Genomic DNA, 27,324 nt, shown 5'->3' with positions numbered 1-27,324 from the left:
CTAAGGTATCATTCTTTTTTTTTTTTCAAAAGCCCATTTTCACTTTGTTAAAGCTCTTCCAAATTCAAAACTTCCGCCATCTTGAGTGGCCCTGTCTTTCCTGTGACGTCACGGACGTTGTTAAATTAGAAAAATTAATTGCAAATTCGTTTTCTATGCCACTCTTTACATAGTATAAGAAAAACATGTATTTACATACCCATTACATGCCCTTTAAACTGAACCATCCTTGACCCAGTCTCACTCTTTTCCACGCTCAGCACAATTACATAGTTCGCGTTCTAAGGAGTGTCGTTCTGTTGCGTGCTACGTAAAAGTAACAGAAGTTATGGCGTTACTTTACTTCTTCGATTCCACGACGAAACTTTTTTCAGAGGTGAATTATAGTATCCCATGTCGCTATTTCTATGGCGCCTTCTACCATGGAAGAGGGATGTGTTCAAGAGGAGCCATTAAACAAGCCTGGAAGGTCTGATACTGAATAATTTAATTTTGAGCCCTAGAACTCTCTTCAGGTTGTTGTTTCCATATTTTTTGTTTGTTTGACCCAGTGAAAGTAGAGATGCTCCCTCGGTGAATGACAATGAGATATTATCTTCATTACATGATGGCCGCTTCATGGAGGAAGCTTTCGTAGCAAGCGAAAACACCTGGTTAAATATATGAATTATGATCAGAGTATTACTCTAAAATCTACCGACCTTTGCAGAATTTTTAAGTCAAGCGCAAATGTATGCCTACGCAACAACTAAAAGAGTTGCAATTTGACCAAATTTTTCAAAATCCGATAAACGAAAGATATGCTATTAAGTTAAAGGGGAGTTGCTGCATCACGGGCGACAAGTGGGGGAAGAAGAAAATACCGAAATACGAGTGGTCAGCGGGGAAACAAATTTAATACTTCATATAGAGACATATCAGTTGTAGCTGCAGAAAACAATAGTGTTGTAAAGCCGAAATGTTAACGGTGTACTTCGCTAAATGAAATGTTAAGCAATTTTTCAAAAGTGTTGATGACACATATATCTTTTACTGCTGTATTAAACAATGGAGGCATCGGTGGCATTCGGAAAAGCACCAAGAAGAATTATATTTACGTTTCGTAACTTGCAAAAGAGAATCGTGTTGTAAAGCCTAAATGTTACCAGGTTATACTTCGCTACTTAAAAAGTTGAGCAATTTTCCAAACGCTTTGACTGGAATAATATTTTTACTGCTATATTAACCAACGGAGGCATCGGGAAAGGCATCGGTGACACCGGGAAAGGCATCAAGAAGAATGATATTTACGACATGTAACTTGTTGTATGACGAAAAAAAGTATCTTGACTTATTAAAGGCGTTAATCACAGTTGGTTTGCTTTTCACTTGAATTTTGAAATCTCGAATTTCGATTCCGGAAAAATGAAAAGCAAAGCAACTCTAAAAAATTTCGTTCTAGATTTTTATATTTTTAGAGTCATTAATAAGTTTATATCCACAGCCTTTAGATAAGAAAATTAAATTTCCATCAGCTGTAGTTCTTTCAGTGTTTATTATATATATTCAATCGCCTCATTTCACGTGAAAAAGGCATGTAAGAAAACACTGAGCTTCGAGAAACAGCCAAGTTAAGGCTAATGTCTTTACCATGCTTAAATATTTATAATCAGGGCCATTCGTTTAAAAGACCTTTTTTCAAAAGATCCAGACGTTAAAATAATTCTGTTTTCCGTTCGAAGTGTTTTTTTTTTCCTATTGAATATAACAAATGAACTCGGGATGAAAACTTACCTTTCGAACCGAACGAATGTTGTGTTGGTGTCTCTGTCCCCCCACGTTCCTGTGAAAGATATATCCAGACAACCTGCATGGAAAAAGTGACCACAACTATCGCACCAAATATAGGTTTTGGATTTCTTTTTCGTCACACACATCACGGAGGAAGTTACAAAACGTAAATATAATTCTTCTTGGTACCTTTCCGGATGCCACCGATGCCTTTTCCGATGCCTCCATTGTTTATTACAGCGGTAAAAGATGTATGTGCCATCGACACTTTTGAAAAATTGCTTAACATTTTATTTAGTGAAGTATACTGTTGATATTTCGGCTTTACAACACTATATTGGTTTCCGCAACTCTAACTGATATGTCTCTATATGAAATGGTAAATCTATTTCCCCGCTGACCACTCGTATTTTGGTCTTCTCTTCTTCCCCCACTCGTCGCTCGTGATATAGTAACTCCCTGCAACTCCCAAGTTAAACTGAAAGTAAGGCGTGATGAGGCGTGATGGGTAATTGAGAGCGAGTGACAAGAGACTGTTGACGCCGATTGAGAAAGGCCTGGATACGAGACAAAGTTATTCCTTTTTCCTCAACTTTTTTTGAAAAGTTTGAGGAAATTACCAATGATGGCTTGTAAGTACCTTTCTAAATCAACGAAAAAAGTGGATATTAGTGTTTAAATTATAAGTATGGATCCAAAGAATTATCTACGCATCTAACGGAATTACTAAGGATGACTACATCAAGGGACAAATTAAAGAGTCTTATATGACATAATCTTTGATTCCAGATTTCTGGGGAACCCAGACTGATTGGGGGTAAGTAATAACGTATGTGGATTTTAAGAGTTTAAAAACTTTTTCTAATGCCACGACCATTACTATGTTAAAGAATTTAATGTAACTACTCTTTTTTGTTTACGATATTTGAAGAACCATCTGATCTTTCTTTTTTCTGAACATTCAGGATAACAAACAAAGTATAACTGTAGATCATGTTTGTGAAGTTTTGTAGATCACTTTAAGAAGATTCTTTTGGGTTTATTTAATTTCTTTTCCGCTTTGGAGTTTGCTCCACATTTCCACATGCTGATCGCTTTTCCGAACAATTCTTTTGTCCCTTTTAGTTGTCGGTGTGGAGACCCCAAGAGAGCTGGATGCCTTTGAAAAGTCATGTGCATCTTGCCAAAGTGTTGGCATCAATGTTGCTACCGTTTTTACCCCTCTTAGGGCATATGAAGATTTTGCTGCTACTATTGAGGACAGGCTTGAAGGGAACACTAATATCAGTGTAGTAGAGTGTGCACCAAGAACTGGCCTGCATTATTTTCTCACATTTACCGTGGAATATGAAGGTAAAGGTGTTGGCAGAATTGTATTTATGTAAAAGAAGTCTTTCGACGTCACGAAACATTTGAGCACATCGATTCTTTTCTCACTCAAACCTCTTTCAGGGGGGAAATCTCTGTCACTTGCGATTTTAACTTTATTTCACTCCCAAAGCAACACCTTCGCTGCTCAAGCATGCAAGGTATAGCTTTTGATAACGCTATTCTTCGTATATGATGTGACCATGTCGGTTTGGCTAGTCCTATTGCTAACTGATATAGCTTGATAACCTCACACCTGTTTTGTCGTTTGATCTTTCGTAGACCTGATGCCCCCTAGATCTGCTACTTTACGGCTGGCACAATGGTGACTCGTTATGATGAGTTCCAAGCAACGCATCCATTAAATATTGCAACCCTTGATAAAGCATATCAGTTTTCTTTTTATTTTCTTCAAAAGCAAGGGACTCGTTTAACTAGTTTCGACTGTGATTTATTGTGGCCATCTTCAGTTCGTTTTGTGTTTAAGCAATGACCTCTCCTTTGCATCAATATTTACCTGGTCAGTTCCTTGATGTGCTAGAAAGCGTTTTGTTTCCTTAAGAGAGACTTGTCTCAGTTGTTTAGCCTTAGTTTGAACTGGGATTGGTTTTCTGAATTTTTTTTTCTTCTGCAGGTATGACTCAGGAAGACCTCTTCAGAATCTGGAGCGAAGAAGCAAAGGCTGCTTTGGAAGCTAAAAGATCTGGAACTGTGTTGGACTTGTGGAAAGTGGTGGCACAACGAAAGGTGTGTTAATCCGTCTTGCTGTCCGAGATAGATAGATTGATAGATAGATAGTTAATTGAAGTTTCAGAATTACCGCTCTAAAGCTGAATTTAAAAAAAACTTTACAAGGATTAAAAAAATTACCCAATAAAATAACTGATTAAAATCGTCCATACACAATTGCTGTACTAGAAACTGGTCTCAAGTTCAGTCTATTCGTTTTGCAAATAGGGACGTGATATCTACGACTACTCCTCAGATTTAAACTTATTTATTTTCTCTAGCAAGAATCTTTATAGTTTGTGATCAGGATTGTTATTGATGTCTTGAAACGTTTGAGCCTGTCAGTCTGATCAAAAGATGTCTCTAAGCGAGCCTTTATTAATGCCCCTCGATAGGTAACATGCGGGAAGATAATTCATATAGCGTGCTTCTGCAACTCTCCAGTTGGTCTGACATGTAGCTTGGGAGTGAATTGTGAAAAACTTGAGAAGTGCACTCTATGATGCATGTTGAACATAAGGTTAGAAGGTCCTTAGTTGCAACGTTTGGTCGATTTGAGGAAATGTAAGGGAGCGGGTTAAGACTTTCCATAGGCCGTTAACTTGCAATCCAAACGCACAAACCACCTTTCAAGGCAAGTTGAACTAGTTTTACCAAACACTGAAATTCTCCGAAACCAAAAATTCAGTCCCATTTTTGTTTTTGTACAAGTGAAATGATTGGCTTTAAACTGCTCCAGGGCGATCGCTTAAGCCTGGTTTTCGCTGGCGCATCAGCACGTGTTTATTGATAATGGTAATAGGACCATCATACGAGTGATTAACAAAATCGGACGACCGCGAAGCGGGAGTCCGATTTGTCAATAACGAGTATGATTACAGACAGAATTGGAAAACACGAAGTCCTGTTACCAATTAATCATAACCATTACAATTCCCGAAAAAAATACATTTAAGGCAAACATCTCCAGTAGGGACAATGGCTGAAGCAAAAAATTTGGAAATTTCCCAGTCTTTTTTTCAGAGTAAGCGGTTGTTGGTATGGTTATTGTAATCAATTCTGTGGTTGGTGGATTTAGCTGAGTGGACTTAGTATGATTGACTGCTTCAACTGTCCGATTACAGATGTCCGATTGCAGCCAACTGTCCGATTACACTGTCTGATTACAACTGTACAGAGAGATAAGTGAAATATAAAGCAGCTGATTAGCACATAATCCCCACAGTAAATTTATTATTGCGGAATCGACTAAACAGCATTGCTATTATTTCGCAGGTGTTTGCCATTGTGTGTGTTTCCAAACCAGGGGATCTGGACGCGATATCATTTGACCTGCCGATCATGAAGAAAATGGGAGACAAAGTCCATATCACATGCAAGTCGATTCGCCGAGCTGATGAATGGATCGCAGACGTCAACTCTCACAGGCTTGACTCATTTGATCCTCACTTCTAAAAATAGATTAAATTTTATTTCACCTACAGATGAAAATCAAGTAGTGATCCTCGAAGGTGAACTAAAATCTTAGCAATATTGTAAAAAAGAAGCCTGAACGGATTTGCGTAGTTCAGGGAAGCTTATATGTGAGGAAGTTTTGGCTCTCCAAATGAAGAGTGTAATGATAAAATACAGTAAAATGAGAAAAGCGAACTTTACAAAGTCTTTGTTTATTCAACGTACTTTCTTCCTCTCTGTGTGTTTGCTGCGCGATCACCGTTTCCACAGTAGGCACCCGCATGAGAGAAAAATGGCAGTGATTACCGTGCAAGGGCGCTATATGTATATGAGTGATGGCTACAGCTCGCCTCTTACCAGCAGCGTCTACCACGCTCATTCTCGAAAAGGCACTCCCAGTGTTAGCCCCAAACGGGTTTTGCCGCCAAACAGCAAAAGAAATGGAGAGGACTACAATATAGGCTAATATAAAGTTAGATAAAAGCTAATGTGTTAAGAAGGTCACTTATTGAATCAGTGGTAAAGCCACAATGACTGTTGCATGAGCAGTCTGGATTCAGAGACTAATTGTGCATGATAAAATTCGGCACAGCTCTCTGGAACCAGTAAATTAACTCCAGTAGGGGAGCAGGCATGGCACTTGCCTCCCACCATAGTGGCCCGAGTTCGATTCATGGACCCGGCATAAATGTAGTTGTGTTCTCGTCCTTGCTCTAAGGGTTTTTTTTTCCGGTCCCCCGGTTTTCTTCTCTACACAAAAACCAACATTCTAAATTACAATTCGGCCTGTAACAACAGACAAGAAGAGCTACTTCGTGGAATGTCCACTGCTAAATCCCATTTTATTAATTTAACTCTATGTTTAGCACGTAGTTTAATATTTGTTGACGTTTTGCCATAGGACCTTCATAATTAGACTTGTAAAATTGCTATACATATAAATGTTATTTTTCAACTTATTCGCTATTACCTAAGTTCCTATATTTTTTCGGTTACGTGTTATGGAGAGTAACAAAAAGAATTGAAGAAAGGAGCTTGTAGCAATCAAAACATATTCAAGCGTTACACCGCACTTTCTATCGGTTTATCGGGAAAATAAACTACTTTGCATGTCAGTGGTCACGAGAAAAGTTTGTAAAATACCTTGCCTTCGGCTGGTAATTAAGAAGCTTTTCTGCGGTCTAATATCCTGATGAAACGATAGAAATGGCTCCCTAATGACGTCATAAGAAAGCCATGGGTTTCTCTTTACAATAGATAATGGCTTTTCAACCAACCGGAGCGAGTATATTGGCTTAGCTTTTTCATAAAAGCTAATATAGAGTAATGTTTTCCTTTTTGATCACTTTTGGTTACGAAACTGGAAAAAAACACACGTGGAAAAAGATATGTTAAGATTTTGGCAAGATCTGAGCTGCAAATCACGAAGAAACAGAAACAAAAAAAGCAAAAATATTTTCAGAACGGAACACAAATATTGCTCTATTCTTTTTTGGCCGAATAGAATTGCAAGCCTACCGACTCATACGTAATTAACAATAAACGATGGCATAAAGAAATTATAATTAGCCCACATAGTAATTAGCTAGCAAAACTACGTATATTTAACAGGTTAAATTGGACGTGATGATAAAAATTCAGCATTCAAAATACTAATTTTGGTGCGGGCTTATCTAAGTGTTAGTGTCGAACTTGGGATCACTACTTTTTGCTCCAATTCCTGCATACGAACCTGTGCGGAGTGATATTCTTTGTAACCGAAATTCCACCATAGAAGTAATGGGGTTGCTCTATTTTTTTGAATCTACTGCGAAGCTCAATGAACAGGGATATGTTCATTCGTGTCTTTCTCTCTATAATGCTCTCAAGGGCTCGCGCTCGCTATCCATCAGAGAGATTTGGAAGGTCAGTTTATACTTTTAACTTGATCTCTCTTTCGTGTTTGTTTATTTGCATATCGTCTCTGCTGAGCCCATAGTCATATAGGCTAAGATATTAAATCAAAGATATGCAGCACCGTACACATATAAAATTAAGCCTTATGTGACGAGCATCACGCAACGTGCGGCACACTGTGCCTGTAACGTCTCATTTACTTGTTTTTCTTTGTGGTTACAGATTCCTGGCGAACACAAACTGATAGGAGGTGAGAATATAAGACTGCGAATCGATGCCAGAGTACTCGATTGCCTACGTGAAGTTTTTTATTAACGCTGCGGCGCGAGTGATGAACATGCACACCGGTCAAACCTACGGCATGCGTAGGGGGGATCAATTTTAGCCGGTTGCTCGCCAATTTCCCGCGCAAAATTTCAAAGAAGAACATAAGAAACAACTGCTGTCACGAAAAGCAAGGCTTATTTACTAACGGGTATCCCTATAGGTTTCTTTCTTTGGAATTTCATCTAATTTTTTCACTTGCTGATCGATCGCTCTTCTGAACAATGCGTCTCGTCATTTTTCTGCAGTCATCAGTGTGGATTCGCCAGGAGAGCTGGATTCTTGGGTTGCGTCTTCTTATGAACACTTAGTAAACGGAATCTCTACTGTGTTCACCCCATTGAGACCTTATGAAGATTTTGCCGCCAATGTTGGAGACTGGCTGGAGGAAGATACCAATATCAGTCTTGTGCATTGTGTACCAAAAAATGGTCTACATTACTTTCTCACTTTTACAGTGGAATATGAAGGTAATGATAAAACTCTCTGTACTGAAAGTCTGCCTTTGACGAGCCTTTCCCATCTTCGCCGTTCATCGCTTTAGCGCACCTAACTGAAATCGCCAACTGCAAAGGCTACCGGACAGTCAGTTAGTCTGTCATTCAGTCAGGCGGTTAACGACGATAGGTCTTCCTTTGATTTTAAACTAGGTTCCACGCAGCGACAGAGGTCCTCTTGCTTGTGTCAAGGATAATTTTGTAGCCTTGATTTGATTATGAAATTTAGTTTTTGTTCCTTCTCCAGGCATGACTCAAGAAGACCTCTTCAAAGTCTGGTTTGAAGAAGGGAAAGCTGCTTTAGGAGCGAAGAAATCTGGAATTGTAAGGGACTTGTGGAAAGTGGTAGCACAACGAAAGGTAATATCAATTTGACTTCCATAATTGGCTCTAAATTTTGCCTTTTCCTCTTTTTTTTTTTTTTCCAAAAAGGAGGATAGCTTATAATTGTAGTTAGGCTTTGCATGGGTTTCAGAGTTGTTTCAGATGATGCAATCTTAAATGCATGAACTCAACCAAACAGTTCGATTGGAGGTTTTGCTTACTACATAATACAGCTGCAGTCCGCTAAAGCGTTGCTTAAGTCTTCTAAACTTTCCTAAGACTTATGCTCATTTATTTGTTTATTTATCTATTTTTTATTGACCTTTATGCGAACATGCGTATTGATTAAAAATGACGTGGCAAGATTGGTGGCTAAAAGATCTGATCTGCTATTTATAGGTTTTTGCCATTGTGTGTGTTGAAAAACCAGGAGATTTGGACAAGATATCATTTGAATTGCCTGTCATGAAAAAGATGGGTGACAAAGTCCAGATCACATGCAAATCTATTCGCCAGGCTGACGACTGGATTAGAGAAGTCAAGGAAATAAAGAAAGAACAATTTCGAATGTCTTCCTCGCGGCTAAGTACTGAAAACAGATAACTAATCTGAAAATATGTGTTTCATGACATAGATTTTTTGGATCAATATCAGTATCTAGGCAACAGCCCACCTACCCCTCCCCTAACCCAACATAAACCCTATAGACTGTTGTTGGGTTAGGGCAGGGGTAGGTGGGCAGTTGCCCAGATTATTTTTTTTACCCCATTCATATTTGGCTTATTCCGGCACAATGATCTTTCCTTCCTCTGATTAATTTGAAAACTCCGCTGTTCTAACAAATATGATTTATTTGATTCAAAGAAAAATTAAACTGAATGGTTCAATTTTTTTCTTAAGTTTTCACAAGTGTGTATTTGGGGTCACTATTGACTTGGTCTCATCGTTCGCCGGTCGTGCTTTTCAAATGTCAACGCTTTTGCAATCGAGTGTATAAAATACTACTCCGTGACTTATGCTTTGATTCACATTTGGCGAGTTAAGCATGGGATCACTTCTGATGATGAAACTTCAAACGATGCAATTTCTGATCCATTTGCTTATTCATTTAAAATTGAAATGAAAATCCATTCGATTCAAGGTAATAATTTACATAAGTTGTTTCCAGTGCACTGCACTTTAAGGTTTTTTTTTTTTGCCCCATTTCAGCTTTTGGCTCTCTTTGGGATTAGCCAGCGCTCGGCCGTTGGACATGCCAGAATCATGGCATGATAGGTTCGCGTGAGATTTTTCAAAACCGCCTTGTTGTGCATTCAATCAGGGCTCTTCGCATTAAGCATACATCAGTGGACACTAAAATGAAGATTACAAGCTGTACTGAAACCGAAATAACCTTTAAATAGAAACTTGAAAGATAAAAACTCAGTAAAACAAACTCCATGAGAACACAAATCCGGGTGGCGACCTAACGTTAAAAGTACGGCCCGTCTTGCAAGTTCAGAGAGCAAATCTGGATAGCGCTCAGCCGTGATCGTTGTCGGAATACATTAAGACAAAATATAATTGAATGGTCCAGGCAAATGTTTCTTTGCTTCTAAAGAACGGCCTGTAAAGAGGATCGAGCGGTGAGAGTTTTTGAAACGTTTCCGTGTGTTTATTGTGAAACAAAACGTTTACTGTTAAGGTGGTAAGGAAAGTGGTTGCATAATGAGCGGTCTTTACTAGAGAGTTGACCTTATCATTATTCACGTGCGATACTTTCTTTCAACATTGTAATTCAGTATTTTCAAATTTCTATAAATTTTGTCCTCTCCCACCCCCTCTTGCTTCCCGAAAAACAAAAAGAAAATTGTTGATTGGACATGCCGCTCTCAAGCAAAATTGCCAGGTTACTCAAGGCCTATTATACAGCTTGTCAAGTTACTGCAGATGCTTACACCCTTCACCTCGGTTTCCCGTAGAGAAGTCGTTAGCTTACAGGCAGCACCATGGGACTGCTCTACTACTTTGAGACCACAATTGACTTCCATGGAGAACACTCGCATAATGTGTTTCGAAAATGGCTTAATATAGCCGAGGAGTTTATTGCATATCCATCGAAAACGACGGGAGTGGAAATCAAGCAGTTCTGGAAGGTAATTAACAAAAGCGCAGAGTTTCGACAACCGAGCAATTTTATAGCATGCAGAAGCTCGGAAAATTTGTACATTGCTGAGAACCAAAATAATTTTTAGAATCGCTTGACATTTCTCAACAAACATCTGATACTCTTAACAAGTTTTAAAGAACCTTTCAGCAGAAATTCAGTGAAAATTTCAGACTGTCAAGCATTTAGCGACCGCCTTAATCGGCATTAATTAATAGCTGACATTGCGGTCACAAAATGTAAATTAGCTTATTACAATGCCAGACTTACAAAAGGCAACTGAAATATTTTCAATGTCAAATTAAGTATATTTTAACGCCCCTTTCGATCGGTTCGCGTAGGTTAAGAATTTGCGATCCAAAGAAGGGTAAGCCGACGTTCCGTTCATCCGTGCAAAGTAAGGAAGGCGTCTCGAGCAACGCGAGTTGGCGAGAGATCTAGCTGGTGGTCAAGCTAGTAAAATCAATACCGTACACGCGTACGTGCCTCGAATATCCTTATCGTGCACGCTTGTGACGTCAGCGAGCAACTGCCTCGCGCAAAAATATTTCCTCCGCGATTCGAAAGTTCATGCTCAGTTTGGCCGCGAGTTTTGAGGTTTGCAGGTTTTTCCTTTCCATCCCCATCAGAAGTTCAAAATAGAAAGTAAGTATGTTAAAGGATACTCGATTTTGGAAAACAATGGACTTCTAAGCGCAACATAGCCACATAATCCTTCACCGTCCTGCTTTAGGTAACGGTCATGATATATGCGCGTTATTAACCAAGCGTGGTGTCATAGAACAAAGCATACACTTCATATGATTGTTCGCTTATGAAGCCTGTCGTGTTAAAAACAACTTTAAAACCTCGGGCACCACTCTTATTCATATTCCTCATAACTGCGTTCTTCCTCAACAATGTCAGTGTCCCAGAAGATTGCACGCGCCCAAACGGGAGACGCCCCTTTAACAGAATAAGGATGACTTTCTTTTTCATTTGATCTTATATTTTCAGATATGCGGAGAAAATAAACTGATAGGAGGTGAGTGCGTTGAAGTGGTCTTTGTCACTTTGTAGCAAAGGGAAACCATGTCATGTATACCTCTAGGCGGCCGGACTTCATTATATCACAAAAAGATTTATCAACAGTAACAGAACTATGTAGAAAAAAAAAAGAGTGTCGTGCAATAGTAATGCTTCAGCTCAAAGGTTACACTAAAGTTATTACGCAAGAAAGCTGTGAAATTAAGTTCTCAGGTCACACAAAACAGACGCTAAATCGAGTTGCATTAAATTACTGTACTCTTCAACCAACCTAACGTCACTGTCACGCAACATTATATTCTCCAACAAGCTTTTTCAAATGATTCCTAACTAGTATTTTTTTAATTGTATTTGGCTCTGCTTCGATTTGTTCTGTTATTCATAAACAGTCAGATTCTGAAATGAGGGCAATTTCAGGGATTGCTAATTGCCTTGAGTGGCTGGATGAGATCGATATACCACAACCTGTCAGAGTTTGTCCTTAAATGAGATAATTTGTTTTTATCAACTAAGTCGTTTATCGTGTAAATTGGTAACCGGACTTTTCGAGCGTTAGCCCTTCGTCTGACGAATTTAAATCATCAACTCGGTTGATAAAAACCAAAAAAGAAAACCCCACCGACGCAGCACCACAATTTTTTTCGGAAACTTACTTCCTAAATCTGTTCATTTGTCCTTAAATAGCTCAGTAAAATGAAAGGATATCTTCGTAAAAAGGGTCTGTCAGGGTTTCACAGCCAGCGAAACACACCTCTACCCGTACTTCTTCTCCTCCGCCTCCCCCCCCCCCCTCCCCACCACCACCCTTCGCTTTCAGGGTGGTTCATCTTTCATCTTATACATTGCCAGGAGCCCATGACGTTACTTAAAATTAAAATTTTATCCTTGCGAATCTAATTTCCCTCTTTTATTTTGTATCATTCCAGTTCTCAGTGTAGAGTCACCAGGACAACTGGACATTTGCTTTGCGACTCTGTTAAAGCAACAATCAGCGGACGTTCGCATCACAACCGAGGTGAAACCTTTTAGACCCTATGAGGATTTCGCTGGAACTGTTGCCGAGAGATGTAATCGGAGCCTGGACGCGACTCATGTGGAAAGCGTGACCAAAGAGGGATTGTATTACTTCTTGTGGTCTCGAGTCGAGTATATGGGTATGTTTATATCACATTAAGAGATAACGTTTTACTCTTTTCACCAGTCTGTTTGAAGCCAATATTTGACCGGTCATGCGTCACGAAACGCACTTGCAGACGTTCCAAGAAAATTCATATAACACCAGTACAGTGGCTTCTCTGCTCATGGTGTTTTGTCAATTCCCTTTAGGTGCTTTAAGAATGTACATAATGGTTGGTTTGCCTCAAATTTTTTCTCTTATGAAGAACCGTCCTTGTACCTCTGTGATCTACCCAGCGCTGCACCTGTTGTCCTCTTATTCAGACTGAAAGGACCTAAAATCGGGGCTGTCCACAATATGCTCTAAAGTGTTAAAAAGATACTCGAATTTACCGAGAATGTTGCGCAAAATTGTTTAAATACGGAAAGTTTTTCCAGTCACCATAATTAATTGCATTGCCGTTTTTCATGGTCACTATAGGAGGTTTGTAATTATCTCGTCAAACGAAGACCAATGAACGTTTTCCAGTGTTCCTAAGCTCGCTCCTAATGTATCAATGTTATGTTCTCCCACAAAAAAATCAATTTTCCTAGAGAAATTTATTGAACCAGGAACCGGTTTCTTTTTTCACTGACACTTACGCATGCGTGTAATTCAATTCATGAGCCACAGGACTACTACCATTTTCTTTCATAACATTTTGCATGTCACAGGACAGACTTTGTTCGTCGATTGTATAGTCCTATGACTGACTCTTCGTCTCTGAATCAGGCGTAACGCAACTGGATCTTTGCAACACTTGGACTGACGAAGCAGTATCTGCTATAGAAGCAAAGAAACTAGGAGACATTGTGGACTTGTGGAAAGTGGTGGCAGAACGACAGGTAAGAATCAGGCGTCGAATACTACACAGTTCATTTCCAGTCAGTTTCACAAAAGCTTCAAATTCAATTTCATGTCCAATCGGTGTGCAGAGCCTTTTTTTTTTATATAAAACCGGCTACCCTGAGTCTTGCAGAGCCTCAGTCGTAGAGCATCCCTCGGAGGGTCAAAAGTTCATGTTCGCTTGACTGAACTTGGATTTCCCCCCTTTTTTTTTTTTGTCCCTTTTTTTTTTTGATCAGTTTGCTTGTATCAATGATTGAGAAACATACCAGGAAAAAAATCCTCTGACAACGAAACAACCCAATGGACGCATTTTTCATTTGAATTACCGGGCGAACGACACTGAAAGGGTGCAGTGTTGCCTTAAATACTAATAAATTACGTCGATTATTTGTAAGGTTTGAGCGCCTTTCTGTCTAGTTTTTCGGTTTAAAAGTTCAATCTTTATGTGCTCAGATAAAGAGTTCAACTGGGTATGAAACTCCGCCGAGATCACTCCTTTTGATTTAGATCATTTTTGCACAGTTAAAGCGACTAAACAAAATCATGTTTGGGTTTTTTTTCCCCGGGAGAGTTTTCCGGTTGCATTAAGTTTCTGTTTTTGAACAACAAGCAGAGCATACCTCCCAGTCTGGACAACAGGCTCAACTCACGGAGAAAATTCGATCGTCATCTTGGCATTGATTATGACTGAAGTGTTGACATCCAAAGCGGAAGCCATCATCAGAGTCGCCGACCCAGCTGTCTTTTCATCATTTCATTGAGAAAACCGTAGGACTAACCCCCCCCTCCCCCCCAACACCTCTTATGCTCCAGTTTTCTTTCATTCCTCTCTCGTCACCTCAACGTATTTGATCATCTCTAAATTCATGTTATCAAACATCCTACAGGTTTGGGTGATTGTGCGCATGAACAGCCTGAAGGACGCGGATGAGCTTCTTACATTTGATCTTCCGATCTTAAAGAAAATGGGAGCTCAGGTGTACACCAAGTGCAAGTCTATACGGCCAGTCAACCATTGGATCGAAGATCTTCAGACACTGGTTTAATTTTGCTAGCTTAGATAAATGGTGTAATCCTGTAATTTTTAGGGTTAGATTAAGGTGAGATATTCTACCGTGAACAGTTCCTCTTTGTAGTATTTGGGACATCAAGACATCAGTTACAACTCATGCTATATTGGCGCCTAAATCGCTCAATTATCGTGCCGCCATATTTGGTTACTTTGCAAGAGACAGTGGGGAGGGGAGGGGAGGAGAAGCCTCGCCCGAGGGACTCGATGGACTTGTATTTTTAACAGGGAATATAACCCTTTCGTATACTTTCCATTGAAAAATTCTATTCCTTCCACACTGATTTCTTTTCGAAACCCAGAGAATGGAGCTATGAACTGTGTTACGGAAAAACATCACAGTCCCCCTTTAAATACATTCACGAGGCATAATCTACCATTTCCTACCATTTCCGGCTTCCCACAGGCCATTGTTATCGAGAACACGGGGTATACTTCAACCCTTGAGGGGCTTGATGGAACTCGGTAGGACAGAACTTGACTACTCTAGGTAATAAGGCGACAGCTTGTGTTTCGTTCAGAAACGTTTTCCCTTCCCCCACCCCCCTCCCGCACTAGTTTTGCACTGAACTCACGGTTGTATTATCCACGACTCCGTGACTTTACCATGAAACGCATGAATGGCGCATAGCGCTGAAATAAAGAGTGACTGTTCACAGACAAGCGTGATACAGGTGTTAGGATTAAGCGACATTTGGATCCAGGGGTGTAAATCACATTATGAATGTATCAGCTCCATAGGTAATAAAGACAGGCTTTAAGCTATTAATTAATATAGAATTTCAGAAAGTTTGAATTTGTAGTAACAATTAATTCAGCAGATGTCTTGCTGTAGAAAAAATTTCTCAGCTTCTGTTATTTACAAAAAATAAACAAAAAGTTGGTGATGGAAATAAATCCATGTTTTTCTTTTCACATATGCAACGAACATTCCAGTCGATTGCGTGTGTTTTGTTCAAAGTTTAAATTTCCGGCTGTAATTTAGTGGGTTCCCACTGATTGAAGATTATTTCGATGGCGGTTATTTACTCGAGTGATCTATGTGTGACACTTTGCCTCAAGTGGGATACAAAATTGGCAGATTTCCTATGTCTTTATTTTTGCCGATAATTACCCCTGTGAGGTAAAGGAACAACATTAAGTTTTGAGCCAATTCTACGTTTTGTTCCAAAGAGATATTTGAATGACAAACCTTCAACTGATAACGATTTTCACGGACACATAAAGAACACAAACAAAATAGACTGCTATATTACATTTAGGTCCCCGGTCCTGTCTACTTAATAGTTAGGTCCTGGGTTTTGACAAAGCAGTATCGGAAGAAAGAGGAGGCTAGCGAAGATTATCATTTCTCTTATTGTAATTTTTTGCTAGTTTGTGCGCCCTAGACCTCAAAAACAAAACCTGCTTGTAATCATAATTACAACTCTACAACTTCCAGGTGAAAGAATGTTGGCAAATTATTTAACGCCTGTTCAGGTGTTCCCGGAACTGACTGAATCCGTTCTTGAAAAGAAGACGCAATTCAAGAGGTTTAGCTGGCGTTGCCTCCGGAAGATTGATATTTATAGGTAATGAATGTTACTTTGTCAAATTGTTGGTATCGCAAATTTTTCTGTTCGAAATCTCAAAAATTTCGTCAGCCTTTGCGAAGAGATTCGAAGTTCTGTTTTAAGTGCATTTTGTTTCGGTCCCCGTCCAATTCTCGAATTTATTTCAACGCTATGGAAGTCTGGGATTTGTATTTATAGTCGAGGGCCTCCATCAAAAGGTGGCGAGAGAAGCTTAAAGTTGTCGTTGTGAGGGACAGATTTCTGTGTTTGATCGCTGCCGTTTGAAAGTACTGCGATGAACAAGCTGAAGTCTTGTAAATTGAGAAAAATCATCAAAATATAAGAACTGCATCCACAGCAGATTCTCTGAAAGCCATCATTATTTTTTAAAGTGAGCCCAGTGAAAAGAATGATTACTGATAAAATTAACAAATGCGTAGTTCATTGCCAAAATGTGATGTTGCAATCTTTTTGGCTGTTCACAAATTATGAATGAATGGAATCATGCAAAATGACCGTTGTAAGATAGCTGACCGTTGTTGTGCGCTTATAAATAGCACATGGTTAACAATTACACGACCCACCCAAATTACTGTATCATTAAATAATTTGTTTGACACCTTATCACTTCATTCGTAGAGTGCCGTTTTCTGCGATATAATTATCCGCCCGGGAATTGCTAAGCTTATGAGGCAGTGCGCGATTTCAGGTGATTTCGTTTCCTTCCGTTTTCTAAGGTGATATAGAGCGAGGAAAGGTGAACTTCGATGCGATGAAGTCAGTTTTGGGATTTAAATTATATAAAAAAATAAACGGTTTAATATACCGTTTAAAACGGCTTTTGCAATAGTTGAAAAATTGCTTAAAACGAGGTCAAAACATTCGATTTCTTCGTTCATTACATGGTTTTAAATAAACGACGAAATATTTTCTTAATCGGATTTATTGCAACATTATAATTGCAGTTGCATGTTCAGTGTTTCTACCTCTCATTGACCTAACGTATTAAGTGATTAGCTTGTGATTCATCCCAGGGCCCTGGCGCACTTTCTCAATCTCGGCCCATTTTTTTAAACGCCAGTGAAAGGCTAACATGATCTTGTGCGCTCAACAGCTCAGCTTCTCCAACATCCCGCTCGGTTTCCCCCCCTCGACAGAATGTAGCTCCTCAAGTATTTCAAGCCTGCGGTGCCACCTTTAATGTTTGGTCGTAACGTGAGCGTATGATAGCTATTCAGTAGATGGGTGGACAGTGACGAGAGAAATCTTGGCCTTTGAACTGATGACGACACATCACAGTCAAAAACATGCAAATTTTGTCACAAGCTTATGTTTCTCTCCTGCTTTCCCTCCTTTTACGTCATCAAAATGAGGAATCCAGTTTTCTTTTCCAGAGCATTCAATACATTTTTTTTCTCGAAAAAGCGACTCTGAGTACAATGCAGAAGACGCAACAATCATCTTTGATAAGGACTAATTTGTTATGCTTTTGTTCGTGTAACCTATTTATATTAGAGCCAGACATTTCTCAAGTGGCTAACGTTTACCTTACTGGATGTGGGCAGATGTTTTTCTGCAATCTAGCCATTATTCAACCCAAAACGCCAATATCACATGAAGAATGCTCTGTATGTGGTTTCAGAATTTCTTCTTAAAATTCCGTTTATTAGATTCGCGCACCGCGAATGAAGATTAGAAATTTTACCAAGTAAATCTCATAAAGCATTCTCAAGAAGCTTTCCGCAGAAACCATTTATGAAGACATAAAATACATGCCGTTTTACCCTTGTGCATTTTCTCACAACAACAACAACAAGAACAATACAACAATTTACCCCAGATCAATACAACTCATCGTTTAAGGTATTTATAGCTGCTATAACTATCAGCCTGGAAAAAGAAAAACCCACAAATACACTTGACAATATTTTGTAAACTTCGGTAAATGCTTTGAAGTAGCAACGGCTGTAGACGAAGCGCAGTGCATTGTACCGGATCTGTGACCTGGCGCACGTACAAGAAAAAACTAAGAACGCGTTTTTGTCTTTACGAAAAGAAAAGAAGCTACTTAACAATGAACGGAACCCGATAGTGAGAACATAATTGGGCGATTACCTTCTTCACCGATATATATCAGTCTTATTAAGTGTTGAAAACTTGTCAGAGTAGATTTGCGTGGTTAGTTAAATCAATAAGATTTATCATTTGATCAACAACTCATTGCCCAGGTATTTCGTGTGTAGAGGCCGTTCGTTTTAAACTTCCTTCTTGTAAGGAACACGCCAGCTTGTTACAAGAAAAACTAACAAAATAACAGTGAGCCAGATGAATCTGAACGATGATTGAACTTATTTTGGGGGCCAAGTTTAATTCATCTGCCGGCTATGAGCCAACATAATCCTAGGATTTTTTTTCCGCTTTACATGGAAATAAACCTTAAGAGCTCTATTTACCGACATAATTATTAAAATAAGAGTGTTTCTATTCCAAGGCCAACAACTCAGTATGATATCGATCGATAATGAAGCTCAGAAGGAAACTTGTGTCAAAATGGCCGGATCAAAAACGATTAAGAAAATAAATGACTGGAACTTAAATAAATTATATTATGGCGAGGGAAGAGTAACAAAGAAACTAAAAAAACTTCTATAAGATTGAAAATACCATAAAGTTCCACCTGTCGATGCCCACGCCGTAAGCATAGAATGTAAATCTTACAAGAAATTTAACAGGCGTGACTCAAAGGTGTTTCTCGGTCAAATTCCAAGTGTATCAACTTTCAGATGCGCGCAATGTATACTGACGAAAATAGCACAAATGACGTCTGGCTTTCTCTTCAATTTTTTAGCCATTAAAAGATAACGTAATTTAAAACAGATTTGAGTTAAAGACTGATAAAAGTAAACTATTGCTAATCTGGATTTTCTGAATAGAAATTAGTTTTAAAAACAACTCGATTAAAATAATTTCAAACTACCGTGTCGTTTTAAGAGTGGGTACATGTCTGTGTCACGTTGTGGGTGGCAAAATGCCGAATTGTGGTTTAGGGAATATTCATTTTATTCATGCGAAATTTTGACAAGTGTCTTCTGGAGTCTGAAAGCAACGAGTGGGTGGTAGATCGAAAAAATAAACGACGTCTGAAGGATTCAAAGGCGTGCGAAAAAATGTATTGGGAAGAAAAACAACCTCCTCTCATATAGATTTACTTGGACTTAAGTCGCTTTGAGTCCCTAAGGGAACTTCGGATCTTTCTCTGGAAATTTCTTTGCACAAAGGGTCAGAGATTTTGCCGGTACATAAAATATTACTGGGGTGTTCTGAAAGAAAATTGATCACATTTTGATAGTTAATAATATTTGGCGCGCATCACTAGAAACTGAGCTGGCGGTGTGTGTACCCAGCTCTAATGCAATTTTATCAGTGATCTACCTGCACGCAATACAGAGCTGAAGTACTTGAAAGAAAGCCACATCTGGATTTATTCTATCAAAGGCTTTTCCTGAACGCTTGCTCAAAGTGGACGACTTTGATATTTTAAATGGACGCGCCCGGTGATCTCATCAAAGAGATTCGAATTATTAATTGCCGCAGGAAACGACGTTAATAATATTACTCATTGTTATTTGCAAGTCACGCATCAAATGAAATTGTAATTTAAACTTACATGTTGCAAGCTTTTGTTCTTGGTTCTACTTTACGATTTTATTGTTCACACGAGGATTTAAGATCCCGGCCACAACTGTCATTAGTAAAATACCGGTTATCCAAGTGGGCGCCATACCGGAAACTAACTCCGCACGTGACGAAAGAGAAATGCTCATTACACAAGTATTAGGTTAAATATCCTATACGTTATTAGAATACTGACAGTTGGGGGTGAGCCATCGTTAAACATACACGGTTCGTGCTAGAATTTGAGAGACAGAGTTTCCGCACAATCATTGTTATCGAGGAATCGTCGCAATGGAAGACCCCGTAAATGTTTCAACCAGCCCATCTACAACACAGCCTTGCCAGTTGTCTGAAGGCCATATCAGTGGATTGTTGTCCGTAAACATCTTATCAATGATTATTGGCACAATTGGTAATTTATTGGTGATCGGAACAGTTTTCACGAATGCCAGTTTACAGATCATTTCCAATTACTGGTTAGCAAGTATGGCTGTAGCTGATTTGATGGTAACTGCACTCAGTCAACCATTGTTTTCAGTTTTCCTTGGCCTACAGTTACGCGACGAATGCCACGAATTTGTTTCCCAGGCGTTCCGTCTGATCGCCAACATGTCATGCTCTGCGTCTGTTCTTCATCTCTGCCTAATAAGCATTGATCGGTGCTTGGTGATTCTGCGGCCGCATGATTTTCGAAGCTACCGCACGAAAAAACGATTCAAAATCGCCCTGGTTTTCTCGTGGACTTTGCCGGTAATCTATGGAATCTTACGTCTGACAGTGAGCAAGAAAGGTACTTCTTATTTCACAGTCGCAGCTGTTGGCATCTGTTATCTGATTATCATTTTGTGCTACAGTTTAATCATTTTTAGAGTCCGAAAACAAGGTTCGGCGACTCTCAAGCGGTTGCGTGGACAGTCACTTAGGGGTACACCTTCTGAGCACATGGTTGAGCGTCGCGTGACGGTCACAATAGCCATAGTTGTCGTTATTTTCACGATTTGTTGGTTTCCACTCCTTTACCTGCGCTCTGTGTTTGCAGAAGCAAATTTTGGCGTGTCTTATAACTGGGCAAGGACACTGGCTTTGAGCAACTCTTCAATGAATCCCTGGATATATTGTTTTCGTATCGCCGAGTTTCGTGACGCTTACAGAAGATTATTAAAATGTCAGTGGAAATCAGGCACAGTGTGTCGCGGTGGAGTAGGAGACCGAGATCAGAACGATCTAGACACAACAAAATCCAGTGAGTTAGACACTCAAAATGCAGTTTGATCTGACTACTTCATGACTGAGCTTCTTGCTTAAAATAACTATGAAAACTGTAAGATATTCTTTGGTGGTTGAGGTAAAAACTTTATACGACATTCTCTTCAGTCAGAGTGTAGTTTAAAAACAACATTTCGGTTTTGAGTTATATTTTGATGATATTATGTGATCACTTTGTACAAACGTAACAGAAGTAGTTGAACTTTTGAACAATTTGTAACCATGAAAAGAATATGACGATAGCATCCTTCCAGATTAATATTCTTTTCAGATGACTGTTTATTATATATTAGTTGTTCTCTGCTGTCACGAAATGATAATCACAAGCAAGGTTGTGCCTAAAGCTTTCCAAAAAAAACTAACGAACGAGACAACAATCGGTTTATTTTTTCCGCGTCGTCTCGATTGGGATTTTAACAATTTACTTTTTTCGTTTTGTGTTGGGATTTATGTCCCCTTACAGTTGTATTAAGTTCGGAAAGCTACCCTTTTACAGAATATTGACTGTTTGTTTTGTTATTTTGGTGAATAAAGAAAATATGATATTAATCTCACTAAAGATCCTTTCAGTCTGAACACGAATTAAATGTGATAAATGATCCACTGTGAAAATTCCGTTTATTTACTCAGCTAAACTACCTTTCCCGCTTTAAAAACAGCAGCAGAATATGGTCTGCACTTATGATGAATCTTTAGTCATCTTACGTGATTTCTTTGTTTTCGTTGAAAGAACCGAAAACAAAGTTTGTTATCTTTGTTTGCAAAGTCCAAACATTCTTGACGTCATTGAACCACAAAAGACCCATAGGATTAACATTTCAACAAACTGCTACAAAACAAACAACCAAGCATTTCCGAGCCTTGTGCTCCTCTCGCATGTTCGGTTCCCGGCCCCACTCCTATATAGATCAATAACTCTTAATACAGAGTAGTGACCGTGAGTATAGCACTCGCTCGTGGAGTTAAGCAGCATATATCAAAGGAAAAAGAGAACTACAGTCCTCTTGACCCTCAATCTCGTTTTAAAGAGCCTCCTTTGCCTTCCATTAACCAAAAAAAGGGCTTGAGAAGCGCAGTTCTCATTTTCCCAACCGCCGTTCAAGGTCGATTCTTCTGTGATTAAGCTTTGCCCAAAATATGCCAGATTTTTACACTCTCAGTTTTCTTTCTTGATTTAATCTTTTGACCCCTGTCATCCTAAATATAAAAAAATTAATAAGATAAAACTAGGTTCAGGAGAACAAAGGAAATGAACATCAACTTTAGAACCTTTTGATTGTTAAACAATTCTCCACGTCAGTACCATTGGAAATATATAGGGAGCAGCAAGGAGAAGATGACTATTGATCGTAAAGACTAAATATCAAAAAAAGCCGCAGTCCAATGGTGATCTATTGTTTTTCGACATCGTGTTGTAATAATGAGGTATGAGGCTGTGCGGAAACGTTGTCAGATATTATGGTCATAAGGAACAATAATTAAATTATGTTGTCTTTCCTTTTAGAGAGCCGAAGTAATCATTAATCTGCTAACGTCTTTAACTCTCAGAAGAGATTAACATGTAACTTCTCCCTATAATATCCGTGCATTATTTAGCAAACAGGTTATGAAAACTTATCTGGCAGAAGTTGTTTTCTTGATCTACTTAAGATCAAACCCTCGTTACTAATTCTTCATGGAAATGTGTAGCATCCAAAGGACAGAATTAAAAATCACGTCTTGGGAGTTAAAGGGTTTATCACTTTTCTTGTTTCTCCGATTTTCCCGCAGTCATGTAATTCTAAAGATGACATCATCCCGATCTCTGTTGTCAAAGTGATTGAACTGAATCTGCGGGATTAATCATTATCAATTTCTTGGGGGAGGGGGGGGAGGGGGGAGGGTCGGAAGATTGTGGTCGTGTCACGGAAAAATCTACCTGATCCCCCATAAGGCTCTGTAATATTCTTATGACCCTCTCTCCCACTTACAGTTCAACAGCTCCCCTTTATGCTATGTTAGTGACGACTGATCCCCCTTCCGCCCCCCCTGAAAACCAAGTGATTCCCCCCCTACAAATCCTCCGACGATAAATAGTCCCTAAACGTTGGAATTTATGAAAGTGACGCGCTACAGTCAAATGTCACGCACATAGCTGATCATTTATTGCAATGATATACTTTATTAGATCTATCTTTCAATCAGTTAAAATCAGGTTTCAATGTCATCGCCATTTTTTAACTTGCTACATGTTTGAATATAACAACGATACTAACTTTATTAACCGTGTAAAGTGTAACAAATACAACATCATAACCTACACCTCATTTAAATGATTTGAATCATAAAATAGTATATACATCTAAATTTTTATTATTTTTATTATTATTATCATTATTATTATTATTATTATCACTCTGACGAAGGGCTAACGCTCGAAACGTCAGCCTTCAAACCCTTTACGGTGGCCAGTTTACGTTTTCAACTCAGTTGTTAACACTAAATTACCTGTTATACTCTCCCACCGATGCAGCAACACAGTTTCGTTAGAAACTTACCCCCTTTATAAATATTTTATTCTACAAGGAATAACATTTGCAAAACCTTTGCATTTGATTATGGATTCCAGCGGTGATATTCTACTGAAGGAATCATGAAAAATACAAACATGTCACAATTGAAGAAGGCTATCAACATTTAATTTGATCGATTAGCTAAATAGAAACTGACTTTCGAGGAGATCTTTCTAAAAGCTCAATAGAGCTTGCTAGATCTCCTGCCATGTGAAGTACTATTTACCTGCATCTAATAATATCAGTAATATGTTACAAATGATACAAAAGCAAACCAGCATGAAAAACTATAACTTCTAGACTGCAATTGTTCTTAAGGCATAGGGTTACAACAAAAACCGGCATAAAATTTACAATTTTTAAAGTACATCACGTCAGTTGTGTTAACTCTATGATTACAACGGATTTGCCGCTCACTCATTTGAGTGTTCTCTGGTACGACTTTATGAACAAAAAAAGTATTTCCCTTCTTCTACAACAACCTAAAATCGCTCTCTCATCTTGAATTAAATTTTGAACGAAGGCTTATCGTAGTGCATGTAAAACGTTTGAAACTTGGGAAATATCACTTGAATGATATCCTCGGATATCCCCCAGTTTTAGCCGGGGAATATTCTTTCTCGCAAAGCGTGAAGGCAATCGCGCACGAGCAAAAATATTTGATGAATCATAAAGGTGGATTTTTTTTTTCTGAGCCGCGAAGCGGCGAAGTAAATATCCACCGCAAGCCAGCGATGCTGAAGTAAATAGTTGTTTTTGTATATGCTAAAACAGTTGCATAATATAGCACAAAAAGGTGATTTTAACTCATTTATTCCTGTAGCAGTTATAATATTTTTGGGCGCAGATCCCGCACGAGTTGCTCAGAGGCGACTAGCAAATAATATTTGGAATTTCAGTGGCCAATCAGAGCGCGCCTTCAATGCTATCATACATTACCAATGACTCCAACCCATGATAAGTTTGAGTTGAGCCATAATTAGGCCTATCACCATCTTGAATCTCTTTTGGAGGTTCATAACTATCATGGATCATCGCTAGTGCCGAAATAAGGAAACCAAACGAGGAAAAAATGTGCCATATATCATGCCAGTCAAAGAAACCCATAAAGTTACATTCTCTGTTTAAATCACGAGATTTTTCAGGAGACTTACTCTTATCTATTGTTTCATTTGTTTCCAAAATGACAAAGGCTGCCACAAAAAAAGGAATTTGCAAAAAGCGGAATAAAATTTTACACCATTTGTTACATCCATGCACTGGAGTCTGACTGGCTGCCAAAACAGCTGCCGAGAATGAAAGTTCCGAAAGCTGCAACAGCGTTCTCTGTTAAACAAAAATAGAGAAAGGCGTCGGTAAATTCAAATACTTTAGTAATCCAGAGGCTCGCAAACAAAATCGGTACAAGAAAGAAACCAAAAAAGCTAACTATTATCAACACTTTGTTTTCCCTGATCTTCTCGAAGAACATTTCACAGTCTTCACAACATCCATTGGAACAGCGCCTCTGAACAAGAGAGTTCCAGCAGGCTATACTACATATCTCAGGAAACAACTTATATCCAGCCCACGATAGCAAGATTACTAACCAGAGAGCGAGAAGTATAAAGACCGGGATTCTGAACACTTTGGCGAGCCCTGCTTCTGAATGATACATTGTTCCAAGATAATTGAAAATTAACATAGGAACTACGAAGTAAAGAAACATATTTGCTGCTCCTACACGATTTTTAGCGCTTACACTTGCTGAGCATTCCTGCATTTCAATGCCATTATAGCACCAAACAATACTTAAACCTGCACTCACGAACATAAAAGCTGTATCGAACTGAAAAGTCAACCTACTCGGACAGAGATGATAAAGTGCTGAAAATGCCCCTACAAACAACAAGGCCCAGGCTAGAGCGTAGCCCAAAGAAAAGTTATACTTCTTTTTAATTGCTGCAGGAAACATTTCGTCAGGAGATTCGGCATCTCTGGGAACATGCATTTTTCTGAAATGAAGCGAAATATCGGGACATCTTAACACGTGATTAGGTAACCTTTCGTGGGATTCAATTTTTGTAGAATGATCCTGATCCTCGCTCGTTCTATCTCTATTCTCTCTTCCATCTTGCACCTTTATTTCATTTGTATCTCTTGATTTCTGCTCCTCCTTTTCCTCTTCTAGTAGTTTCTTTTTCATTTCTTTCTTTTCACGTTTATGTCGTTTTGCGTGCTCTTCTTCCTCTTTTGGTTTCAGCTTTTTTCCTTGTTCCTTGGCAAGTTTTGTACATCGAGCAAGTACCTCTGACTCCATGCAAAGAACATTTATAGCTAAAATCAAGCCTTGCGAGATGTAAATAATATTACTAACAATTAAATTATAGGGAATATCAGCATAGCGCACTCGATAACAGAAATCGTTATAATAACAGTGATCTCTGTCGCCCTCTTGAATCATTAAATACCAGTCTGCAAAGACAAACTGGAATGAACCCACCATTAAAACCGAACCGACAATAATTGTGATGTAAGAATACGTTTTGGGACCCCGACTAAACGAATAAATAAACAGAACGGCCAGCATAGCTGAGAAAAATTCACCGCCGGCTATACTTAAACTAGACTTATCTGGAGGACGATCACTTTCTCCTATTTTGCACTTCTTGCAATTTCTCACTCTAAAAACAAACCACGCTAAAAGAGAAAAAACAACACCAACAGAGACATTGATTAAAAGTTGCGACATCCACATTGGATGAGCGTATGAGTAGTCAAATGATCTCGTCAAAGTCAAATTAACTTTCTTCGCGGCTTCAAGGGAAGTTTCGCCAGTGGCGTTTTTAATCGCAATCCCAATGAACCAACTTGAAGTGGAGGCGGTTAAAGGTGGAATGGAGAACTTGGACAAAGTAATTCGTCCCTTTTTAGCGAACGACAGACGAAGTGACTCTCCCTTATAGTCCACAACGTCGATGTTCTCTTTGACGTCCTTGCAGTCACGTGATACTTTTAAGTAAGCTGGTACGTCAACAGACTCAGAAGTGACAGTTATGTCAAGTTGAGTACTTGAAATGTCTTCTGCTGGAATGAACTGATAAACAGCTGGATAAGAATCCTTTGCACTCTGTTCAACTGGTACTGGGTCATCTAATTGAATGCCCCCTTGTTGTTGTATTTCCGCCATGAAACTGACGCCGGCTGTGCCTGAAAACAACAAATGCTTTCCCCTAACCTTACCCTTAGTTGGACAAAAAGGCAAACTTCTCCATCCAGCCTCAGACATTGAAATACCAAGATGGCTAGTTAGCAAGGATCCCTCACCTTCTTCATAAGCAGATACGTGCAGTGAACCTGGAATTAAATATTAGATGATTCCGAATTTAGTTAACACTGAATGAGGAAAAGGTTTGTAAAAAAACTCGTTGTGTTTAATGCAGATGAAATGGGACGGTATCATGGCACATCTGGAATGTTTGTTCTATAAAGCACCATTCAGCACTTGAATAGAGCTCTTAAATTTGTGCGTCGCTAAGTTAGAGTTTTCCAATTAGATAGATGCAGGGAGTTCATCATCTGGGCTATGCTGCGATTGCACTCAAAAGTGATGGAATCTTAAATTGTATCAGTTAATGCTGTAAAAAATGAGAAGAAAAATTGATAAAAAACACGTTAGTCTAAACAGAA

The 27,324-nt window shown here is 38.9% G+C and overlaps 5 protein-coding genes across 6 annotated transcripts in view; 4 read left to right on the top strand and 1 right to left on the bottom strand.

The window, feature by feature from the left end:
• Window positions 1–237: 237 nt before the first annotated feature.
• On the top strand, window positions 238–5,526 carry LOC113686893 (uncharacterized). The gene is made up of 5 exons (XM_089211692.1): window positions 238–469; window positions 2,560–2,587; window positions 2,896–3,123; window positions 3,773–3,885; window positions 5,143–5,526. The coding sequence occupies exons 1-5, from the start codon at window positions 329–331 to the stop codon at window positions 5,320–5,322; spliced, it is 690 nt and encodes a 229-aa protein (XP_089067818.1). The 5' UTR covers window positions 238–328; the 3' UTR covers window positions 5,323–5,526.
• Window positions 5,527–6,950: 1,424 nt separating this feature from the next.
• LOC113686892 (uncharacterized) lies at window positions 6,951–9,258 on the top strand. The gene is made up of 5 exons (XM_027204573.2): window positions 6,951–7,227; window positions 7,441–7,468; window positions 7,791–8,012; window positions 8,287–8,399; window positions 8,763–9,258. The coding sequence occupies exons 1-5, from the start codon at window positions 7,102–7,104 to the stop codon at window positions 8,964–8,966; spliced, it is 693 nt and encodes a 230-aa protein (XP_027060374.2). The 5' UTR covers window positions 6,951–7,101; the 3' UTR covers window positions 8,967–9,258.
• A 1,006-nt stretch (window positions 9,259–10,264) lies between these two features.
• LOC113686894 (uncharacterized) lies at window positions 10,265–15,506 on the top strand. The gene is made up of 5 exons (XM_027204577.2): window positions 10,265–10,498; window positions 11,506–11,533; window positions 12,462–12,689; window positions 13,424–13,536; window positions 14,428–15,506. Exons 1-5 carry the CDS (start codon window positions 10,352–10,354, stop codon window positions 14,584–14,586), a joined length of 675 nt encoding a protein of 224 aa, XP_027060378.2. The 5' UTR covers window positions 10,265–10,351; the 3' UTR covers window positions 14,587–15,506.
• Window positions 15,507–19,145: 3,639 nt separating this feature from the next.
• On the top strand, window positions 19,146–21,699 carry LOC113686908 (histamine H2 receptor). Its single transcript, XM_027204594.2, has one exon. It carries the CDS (start codon window positions 20,129–20,131, stop codon window positions 21,107–21,109), a length of 981 nt encoding a protein of 326 aa, XP_027060395.1. The 5' UTR covers window positions 19,146–20,128; the 3' UTR covers window positions 21,110–21,699.
• A 1,736-nt stretch (window positions 21,700–23,435) lies between these two features.
• The window catches only part of LOC113686924 (uncharacterized), a 38,027-nt gene continuing 34,138 nt past the window's right edge, over window positions 23,436–27,324 (bottom strand). The window contains exon 3 of one of the 2 annotated variants that reach the window (XM_089211684.1): window positions 23,436–25,983. In XM_089211684.1, coding sequence (XP_089067810.1) covers window positions 24,902–25,983 — 1,082 coding nt within the window. In that variant the 3' untranslated portion in view covers window positions 23,436–24,901. Of the gene's footprint in view, window positions 26,992–27,324 lie in introns of both variants that reach the window. The other variant, XM_089211685.1, reaches the window with a different exon arrangement.

This window comes from Pocillopora damicornis, chromosome 7 (genome assembly GCF_964200805.1).
Source record: "Pocillopora damicornis chromosome 7, jaPocDami1.2, whole genome shotgun sequence".
NCBI classification, from domain to species: Eukaryota; Metazoa; Cnidaria; class Anthozoa; order Scleractinia; family Pocilloporidae; genus Pocillopora; species Pocillopora damicornis.
Note: the sequence above shows the minus strand (reverse complement) of the source record. Positions and strands in the feature narration are given on the sequence as shown.

Bases quoted from the DNA above. Each gene is read 5' to 3' on its own strand.
- LOC113686894 (XM_027204577.2), top strand. From the start codon at position 10,352: ATGGGACTGCTCTACTACTTTGAGACCACAATTGACTTCCATGGAGAA. The intron at 12,690-13,423 runs GTATGTTTATAT...TCTCTGAATCAG, and splicing joins GTCTCGAGTCGAGTATATGG to GCGTAACGCAACTGGATCTT. The intron at 13,537-14,427 runs GTAAGAATCAGG...AACATCCTACAG, and splicing joins AAGTGGTGGCAGAACGACAG to GTTTGGGTGATTGTGCGCAT.
- LOC113686908 (XM_027204594.2), top strand. From the start codon at position 20,129: ATGGAAGACCCCGTAAATGTTTCAACCAGCCCATCTACAACACAGCCT.
- LOC113686893 (XM_089211692.1), top strand. From the start codon at position 329: ATGGCGTTACTTTACTTCTTCGATTCCACGACGAAACTTTTTTCAGAG. The intron at 3,124-3,772 runs GTAAAGGTGTTG...TTTCTTCTGCAG, and splicing joins ATTTACCGTGGAATATGAAG to GTATGACTCAGGAAGACCTC. The intron at 3,886-5,142 runs GTGTGTTAATCC...ATTATTTCGCAG, and splicing joins AAGTGGTGGCACAACGAAAG to GTGTTTGCCATTGTGTGTGT.
- LOC113686892 (XM_027204573.2), top strand. From the start codon at position 7,102: ATGGGGTTGCTCTATTTTTTTGAATCTACTGCGAAGCTCAATGAACAG. The intron at 7,228-7,440 runs GTCAGTTTATAC...TTGTGGTTACAG, and splicing joins CCATCAGAGAGATTTGGAAG to ATTCCTGGCGAACACAAACT. The intron at 7,469-7,790 runs GTGAGAATATAA...ATTTTTCTGCAG, and splicing joins CGAACACAAACTGATAGGAG to TCATCAGTGTGGATTCGCCA.